At 49.6% G+C, this 9,129-nt stretch overlaps 1 protein-coding gene across 2 annotated transcripts in view; it reads left to right on the top strand.

Moving 5' to 3' along the window:
• Positions 1-2,190: 2,190 nt before the first annotated feature.
• LOC138750789 (glycophorin-C-like) overlaps positions 2,191-9,129 on the top strand; it is a 108,078-nt gene continuing 101,139 nt past the window's right edge. The window contains exon 1 of one of the 2 annotated variants that reach the window (XM_069912929.1): positions 2,191-2,351. In XM_069912929.1, coding sequence (XP_069769030.1) covers positions 2,315-2,351 — 37 coding nt within the window. In that variant the 5' untranslated portion in view covers positions 2,191-2,314. The remainder of the gene's footprint in view (positions 2,352-9,129) is intronic. The other variant, XM_069912930.1, reaches the window with a different exon arrangement.

Below are 9,129 nucleotides of genomic sequence, written 5' to 3'. Positions count from 1 at the left end.
TATGTGGTGCCGCATAGAGGGGTGGCCAGCGGGTGCTGGGGTCGATGTATGCTGGTCAAATTGGGTGGGTGGAGGGGGGGTCATGTTCATCTCCTAAGGCTGAAGTGGGCCCCTGGTGGTCAAGGAGGCCCTTTGTGCCCATAGCTGCATGGGGACAGGGATGTATGCCTGGTCATTATTGTCCTGGGTTGGAGGGTGGTGTGGTGTGGTAGGTGCTCCTGCTGCTGCCGGGTCCCTGGTTGAGATGGTGTCCTCCCTGCCACTGCTGAACCTAACGCAAGCGTAGTTATGGTTTGCATGAAGGGCTTCGGCCTTGTGTGTCCATACATGCTTACACAGAAGCACCGGTCCCAGGGACGTGAGCCATGCTGGAAGTGACATTCCAGTCGCTGACCTCCTGGGGAATGAGAACAGGCGTTCATGAGGGTCTCGTTGGTAGCCGTGCACAGCAGCGACTGAATGGCATGGAGCGCCTTGGGCAGGGTTGGGCAGGACGTCCTGCCAGTACTCAATGCCCCACCCTTTTTGACCTGAGAGCCAGGAGGACTGCCTTCCAGACCACCCCATTCTCATGTTCCACTTGCCTCTCGGGTTATAGCTTGTTGTGCAACTGGTCGCGATGCCCCTCGCTGTCAGGTACTGGCACAGATTATTGCTCATGAAACTAGACCCCCGTTTGCTGAGGATGAAGGCGGGGTAGCCAAACATGGTGAAAATCTGCCCCAAAGCCCTGATGATGGTGGCCGTGGAGGTGTCCAGACAAGGGATGGCGAAAGGGAAGCATGAGTACTTGTCCACTACCATGATGAAGTAGATGTTTCGGTTCATGGAAGGCAGGGGATCTTTGAAGTCCATGCCGAGATGCTCGAAAGGCCAAGTAGCCTTTACAATGTGGGCCTGGGGTCGGGGGTTGTGGAAGAAATGGGGTTTACACTCCGCACAGACCCGACAGGCCTCGGTCATGTCCCTGATGGTGTACGGCAGATTTTGGGACTTAACAAAATGGTACAACTGGGTGACGCCCGGATGGCAGAGGGGCTCATGCAATGCCTGCAACCTGTCGTCATGCATAGATGTGAAGGTGCAAGAGAGGGCATCAGGGGAGTTGTTAAACTTCCCGGGGCGGTACTGAATGTCATAGCTGTAGGTTGCCAGCTTGACTCTCCAGTGCAGGATCTTCTCGTTCTTTATCTTGCTCTTGTGAGTAGTGTTAAACATGAATGCCATGGCCTGCTGGCCCATGAGGCCAGTGGTGGACCGCTTCCACAATCGCCTGGGCCTCTTTTTCAATGGCGGAGTGCCCTAGCTCGGAGCCGTGGATGGTCCAGGAGAAGGCAGCGATGGGGCGTCCCCCTTGGTTGAGGGTAGCAACGAAGGCCACCTCGGAGGCATCGCTCTCCACCTGGAAGGGGGAGTCCTCAACCACAGCCTCCATTGTGGTGTCCGCGATGTCTTGCCTGATGCAGGTGAAGGCTGCCTGCGCCTCAGGTGGGAGGAGAAAAGTTGTGGCTTGGACCAGTGGGCGGAACTTGTCCAAGAAGTGAGGGACCCACTGCGAGTAATAAGAGAATAGGCCCAGGCACCTACGGAGGGCGTTTACTGTGGGGGGAGGGAGGGGTAACTCCATTAATGGGTGCATCCTTTCCAGATCTGGGCCGACAACTCCATGGGCCACGATGTACCCCAGGATGGCGAAGCAGGTGGTGCTGAACACACACTCCTCCTCGTTGTAAATGAGGTTCAGCTCTGTGGCTGTCTGGAGGAATTTTTCCAGGTTAGCATCATGGTCCTGCTAGTCACAGCCACAGATAATGACGTTATCCAGATATGGGAACGTCGCCTTCAGCTTGGCCGGTCTACCATGCGATCCATCTTCCGCTGGAAGACAGAGACCCCATTCATGACCCCAAAAGGAACCTGGTGGAACTGGTACAGGTGCTCGTCCACCTTAAAGATGGTGTAGGGGTCGTCCTTTGTGTGGATAGGGATTTGGTGATACGCCAACTTCAGTCAATCGTGGAGAAAACCCGGTTGCGGGCAATCTCATTGACCATGTCGGCGATCCTCAGCAGGGGCTAGGCATCCAGCTAGGTGTACCAATTAATGGTCTGGCAGTAATCCACGACTATCCTCTGCTTACTTCCCCCTTTGACCACCAGGATTTGGGCTCTCCAAGGGCTCTATAACGCCTTCCGCCAGGAGTCACCGCACCTCCACCTTGATGAAGTCCCTGTCTGGAGCACAATAGCGCCTACTTCTGGTGGCGATCGGCTTGCAGCCTAGTGCAAGATATGGAAAGAGCGCTGCTGGGGTGATGCACAGTGTGGAGAGGCCGCAGGTTGGCGGAGCTGGTAGGTTGGCATGGTGTGTAATGTGAGTGGAGGTTGAGGCTCCCCGAAAGCAAGGGTGACACTCTGGAGGTGGCACTGGAAATCCAGGCCCAGGAGGAGTGGTGTGCAGAGTGTGGGCATGACCAGGAGCCTGAATCCTGTGTAAGTCTCCCCTCCCACCGTTATATTAACCAAGTAGCGCCCGAGGGTACCAACAGACTTATCCTTGCTGGCGAGGGTGATCGAGCAGGTGGTCGAGTGGACCTTTAACCTTATGGAATGGGCCACACTCAGGTGAATAAAGCTCTAGGTGCTGCCACTGTCGAACAGGCACTTTGTTACCTGCCCGTTGACTCGCATGACCATCATGGAGCGCCTGAGATCGTGAGGAATGTCCCTGGTCAGCGTGGTGGCGGCCAGGACCACTCTGAGTCACTATCCGGAGGGATGGGGAATGTTGATAGGGCAGCCTGGTCATCACCCATGTTGACCACATCGACTTTGGTTGTGAGGTGCAGCGTGCAGTAGCCAATGGCCTCCCGAGGCATGGGGAGCGCCGGTAGGATGGCTTGGTCATCGCCCGTGTCGACAACATTGCCGTCAATCGCTGGGTGCGACGTGTGGCAGCTGATGGCACCCGGAGGCAAGGGGAGTGTCGGTAGGGCGGCCTGGTCATCGCCCATGTTGACCACGTTGTTCTCAACGATGTTGGGGGCCCTCCATGTCGGGTGCTCCCTGGCCCAAGATGGCGGCGGCATGTGGGGAGCTGCTGTGTGGCTGGCCTCCTTCCCCAGCCGTGTCCGCTGTGCCTGGGGAAGTGACGTCATCACGGCTGGCTGCAGTGAAGTTGTTCTGTCAGCCGGAAGTGACATCACACCATGAGCTGGAAGTGATGTCGCTGTAGTTCTCAGCGAGGGCTGGTGCAGATGCTTGGGGCACACACTGCGACAGTTGCTGGTGGGGCCGGATGTTGCATGTTCGAAGACGGGGAAGGCGGAAGTCTTCACGGGAACAATGGTGCCACCCGGCATGCACACGTGGGGGGTGGTTCGCGGAGGAAGTAGGAAGGTCATATAGGGCCGCTGAGCTGCAGCAGGTTTCGAGAGGCACACTATTGCAAAGTGGCCTTTTTTGCCACGTCAGGAACAATACTGGTTCCTAGTTGGGCAGTTTTGGTGCGATCGTCGATCTGACCCACAGTACTTACAGGAGCGCCGGGCGCCTGCCGCAGCAACATTCTCCTCTCCAGCTCAGCCTGGGGCTGCAGCTGCAGTGTGAGAGGGCTATGAGGGAGTCTGGGGGAACCCGGAATCGAAGGTTTCGACATGCAGGGCTGCTGCTTCCAGGGTTTGGACCACTTTCACAGTCCTAGTTAGGGCATAGCCTCTGCCGGATGGCCCTCGAGTGTAGCCCTCGGATGAAGGCATCCCAGATCAGCCTCTTGACTACCTCTGCACCTACCCTGGGTTCAGCCAGACACGGTCAGGCCAGCTCTCGCAAGTGTCCCAGGTAAGACTCCGCCGACTCCCCGGGTTGCTGGGCTCAGGTGTTGAGGAGGTACCTTGCACAGACCATATTCATGGGGGGCTTGTACAAGAGAGTCTCCATTGCGCTCTTGTACGTGGAGCAGCCTTTGGTTACCTGGAAGGTGCGGGGACCCAGCTTTGACTGGAATAGGACCAACCTCTTCCGATCAGAGTCCAGGATGTTGCCCTTGTGTGCCTCGACCGCGTGCTGCCAGATCTCGAAGCATGTCTGGGCTTCCGGGTGGTGTGGGTCAACCTCTCGGCTCCCTGCACTCAGGAGTTTTTCCATGGCAGCCATGGGAAAATTTTGTGGATTAAATAGTGGAGCGCTGTTAGCCAGAATCACACACACAAGGTAAAGACTGTACAATTGGCTTTAATCCACAAAGACTTCCACAGAGCCAGGCTGGCTGTAGCTGCAGCAATTCTGAGTGAGGCCTCGGGAGGCCGGCGCAGGCTTTTAATCCCAGAGGATGATTGACACCCGACCGTGTGGGGCTTGATCCATTCAGGTCGACTGATTGACAGCTGGCCAGGTGTTGTCCTGTCCCCTCAGATTCCTGCAGGTACAGAGGTTGCCCCCAGCAATAGGCCAATGATGTACTATCACATCCTTCATGTCACAGTAGTTTATCTTAGAAATTACATGAGGAACTGGGCGTGATAGTTAAAAGTAATGGAAGGACAATAAAAGCACAACTCGAAAGCAGAGAACTGATTGCTGAACTTTTCACAATAAAACTTGGTTGGGCAACAATTTGAAAGCTGTATAGAGTTCTATTCCTAGTGTTTCTGGAAGGATGTGAATGTCTTTGAAAAGGCATGAACAAGATGTTCTAAAATAGTTTTAGGAATGAGCTTTTTTGGCTACATTTAGAATAGGTTTGATTTGTTCTCCTTTGAGCAACAAAGTTTAAGAGTAAAATCATGAGGGGGTGTCGATTGTTTAAACAGAAAACAAAACTCTTCTCAAAAATTGTTTTTGAGGACCAAGGGCACAGAATTATGAGGGGAAGGCAAGGGAATAGCTATAATGTGACACTCGAGAGACTCATCAATAGAGCTGGTCGATGATGAGGAGTGGAATACGTGGAGAATCAGGCCACAAGTGTGCAGAGACTTGGGAAGGTTGTCAGAATGGAGGAATGTGGATCACTGAGGGTGTGAATGAGAGGAATATGTACCACTCGACACTCGGCTCCCTACTTGGATATGAAGATCTGTTTAACACTATTGTTGATAATTGTTTTGTTCCTTTGGTTGAGGCAATTGTTAAGACAACTTTGGATATAAGTAGTACAAGAAAAATGCGAGAGAAATGAGAATGTGAGAAACAGCAGTACCTTCACAGATTTCGCTCGAGACAAAAATTGAGAACAAAGAACATTTATTGTACAACAGTGCAAAGTTGGGTGCTTCCCCTTACCCTGGGAATACACACACATACTGGGGCTCACCCAACTTTTATACTGTTCATTTCAGTGTAGAGGTACCCTCCCCCCCCCTAACATTCTTCTGCCTCCTGGATTGGTTTGGCATTTGGTAATTCTGTCTGCCTACTTGCAGTTTCTGTAAACTTGAAAGACCATGGGGTATCCTGTCTGGGCCCCATCATGTCATTGTCCTTATTCATGAATCTGCCTTTGTTCTTATTCACACATCTCATCCCCCAGGAGTTGCTAATTCTTTATGCAGAACTTGCTAATTCTTTCTATCACTAGAAGACCCTTATTCTATTACACTTGCGTAACCCTTCCTCACACTCTTATCGGACTTCATCCCTACTCAGCACTTACGTAACTTCCTCTAGTCTAGTCTTCCTTATTTCATTCACTAGTTTTACTTCCTATATTCTAGTATCTCTCACAATCCGCACTTTTTCTTTAGCTACGCTTAGTAAATTCTCAACTGGAAACTTGGTCTTTTTTCCCAGCGAGTCAGCAAACGAACTGTATTCTCAGCATCATCAGACCGAGTTTGGGAAACACATCCTTTGGGTTGTAGTGATCTGACGAAGGGTCCGTTGAATTAAACACTGCACACAAGTCATTAGGCAGGGAAGTATCACGATGGCTAAAATAACGAGTCCAACTGCTATAAGGGCTGTGTGTATCCACCTCCAGTCACCAGTAAAAAGTTCAACCGCCTGACGATTGTGACCATTCTCATCAATCGATCTCAAGAGCCAGGCGGTTTTGATAAGCTGTAGCTCGTATCTGTCATTGTTCTTCAGCCAATAAATCCAAGGCTGTCGCTGTCTGTTTGGTGATATTCATCAAAACTGCCTGGAGTCTGGTTAAACGGTTTAAATGCCAAACAGCTGTGGTACTCTGGAGTAGCTTGAGCCGTTTACAACTCGAATCCCCCTTATAGTGATGGCCTTTAGCCTTCCGAATGTATTCGTGACCCAAAGGATGATTTACAAGATGCCAAGTTGGGGGGGGGGGCGGTTTATTGTTACCTAACCTGTGAGTAGCAGCTTGTCTGTGAGCATTAGCATATACACCCCCTTCATCCCGACTCCAGGTATAGCCCTGACTAATGTTCTGCCGACCATTTTCCCACCATCTTCTTTGTACCATATTTTTACCACTCATCTCTTTAATATCTGTAGAGGCCGGGACGCCAACCCAATCCACTCCCCTAGGGCAGGTCTGTTTCCCTGGTCCATGTTGGGATCCTGAATTAAACCATACTAAATAAGGTACCCCACTATGAATAGACTCTATACCTGTGCCCTGTCTGCATTCTAAAGGTAAACTTGTCCATTCCTCAAAGTAATTATCACCTCTGCTGCCCCTATTCCAGGAGGACTTAATACATTGTGTACAATTGGGTGGTTTCCCAAAAATTGGGAACCAGCAGAAAAAACAATACAGCAATTAATAAAAATAACATTACAGCACTTTTTCCCGGTGTAGCGTAACTTTCAGACCAGAAGGATGCGAGACTGCACGCCAGGTGGAGGGTGTATTATCAACGTCTTTAGTTTGTGGGTTAACTTGTTTAATGCGTTGTATGTGAGTCCACCCCTTTTCTTTTGTCCGCACTACAGGGTCTGTAATCAGAAGTACACAATAAGGGCCATCCCATATCGGTTTTAGTTTATGGTCTTGCCACGCTTTTACATATACCCAATCACCAGGTTTAACAGAATGAATAGGATAGTCCAGGGGTGGGTTTTGAGCTAATAAACCCTTCTGTCGTAAGTCATATAGAGAAGTTGAAAGTCCCTGTAAATGTTTAGATATGTACTGGTCATTAGCCTCAGGGGTAGGGGCATCAGTGTGGAATCCCATGTAAGGAAGACCAAACATCACTTCATATGGTGAGACAGCAAGGTCCTTACGAGGAGCTGTGCGAGTCCTGATTAAAGCTAAGGGTAAGCATTTAATCCAGGAGAGGCCAGTTTCCTCATGAAGTCAAGTGAGTTGATTTTTCAGGGTCTGATTCATCCGTTCAACACAGCCTGAACTCTGGGGGTGCCATGGGGTATGTAACTGCCAATCTATTCCCAGGACTTTACACACACCCTGGAGTACCTGAGAGGTAAAATGTGTACCTCGATCTGAGTCATTGGTTTGAATAATGCCATAATGCGGAATAACAGACTCTAGTAATATCCGGATAACGGTGCTAGCACGATCATTAGGGGTCGGGAAAGCCTCAACCCATCGAGTAAAATGATCCACAATCACCAGGATGTATTTATAAACCCCTATCTTAGGTAATTCCGTGAATCAATCTGTAGTCGTTGAAACGGGCGTATGGCTATATCGCGACCGCCAGGCATTACCTGGCGCATGACTTTCTTATTCACTCGCTGACCGATTGGGCACCCCCGAGTACTTTGCTTGGCTATGGTGTATATTCCCGAGCAATTAAAGGACCGTACAAAAGCCTGTGTTCCCCAATCTGTCTGCTGGTGGACCTGATCAATAATCTGATGAGCCAAGGCTTTGTTCAGTACTTGGCGTCCCTCTGCCGTCCACCACAACCCATCGGCAGTTTGATGCATTCCCTGGTCTTTTATATAAACCTCCTCTTCCTGTGAAAAGATGGGAGTCTTTTTAACCTCATGTGGGGTGGGGAGTAACAGCTGCATATCTATTCTTTTTGTGAGTGCAGCCTGTTTGGCAGCTTCATCTGCCCGTCTGTTCCCCTGTGCTTCAGGACTGTCAATAAGTTGATGGCCCCGTACATGAACTACAGCTATCTCCTCAGGTAACATAAGAGCATCTAAGGATTGAACAATTAAGTTTTCATGGATCAACTTTTGTCCTTTCCCAGTTATCATTCCCCGCTCTTTCCAAATCGTTCCAAATGTGTGCACTACACCAAAGGCATCCTTTGAGTCAGTATAGATTGTGCCCACCTTTCCCTCTAAACCCTGGAGAGCTCTACAGAGGGCATATAATTCACAGGATTGTGCCGACCAATGACCGGGAAGCCGACTGGCTTCAATCACAACTCCATCATTCCCATCCACTACACTTTCCCCGCTATAACGAATGCCATCAATGCAGCGGGAAGATCCATCAATAAACCATCTTTCACCCTCCCGTAAAGGTTCATCACTTAAATCATCTCTAATTTTTGTCTGTAAATCTACCACTTCTAAACAAACATGCTCTAACTCAGGGGTGTCAAACTCAAATTCACGGAGGGCCAAAATTAAAAATTTGGACTAAGTCGAAGACCGAACTAAATATTTATTGAAAATTTTCAACAACATCTGCATGTTTTCTCTTCTTTCAACCTGTGTAATGTTAAACTTTTTCTTATTAAAATAAATGTTTAATAATAGTTTTGGATAAACTCTTTCCAGAAACATTAACAAATGAGAAGTAAAATATTCAATAAATAATATTTCTCTATAGAGGATTTGTCAAATGTTGCTAGTGTGCTGTCGAATAGTAAAATCTGAGGGCTATTGAGAATGTGGGAGAATAACATGATTCCTGAAACAATCCAATGGGTGACTGATTGTGGGCATGAACTCTAGCAGGGTTATTTGCCATGCCCTTTTTCCATTGGTACAGATATCCTTTGATTTACACACTTTTCAAGTTTTATGCCTAATGAGCTTGTATCCAGGTGAAGGACCATTTTTAACCAGGAATATATTTATCACTGTGACATGAAACGATTGGAAGATCGTTTTATGCTGAGATTAAAGTTCATAATCCTTACTCAGGCCTGTGTGCGGGAGGGCGGGGTTTGCGGGCGATCGGGTTGGACAACAACAGTGCGGGGGCGTCAGCTCTCGCTGC

This window comes from Narcine bancroftii, unplaced genomic scaffold, assembly GCF_036971445.1.
Source record: "Narcine bancroftii isolate sNarBan1 unplaced genomic scaffold, sNarBan1.hap1 Scaffold_267, whole genome shotgun sequence".
NCBI lineage: Eukaryota > Metazoa > Chordata > Chondrichthyes > Torpediniformes > Narcinidae > Narcine > Narcine bancroftii.
The sequence above is the reverse complement of the archived record's forward strand: the minus strand, read 5'-3'. Positions and strand labels throughout refer to the sequence as shown.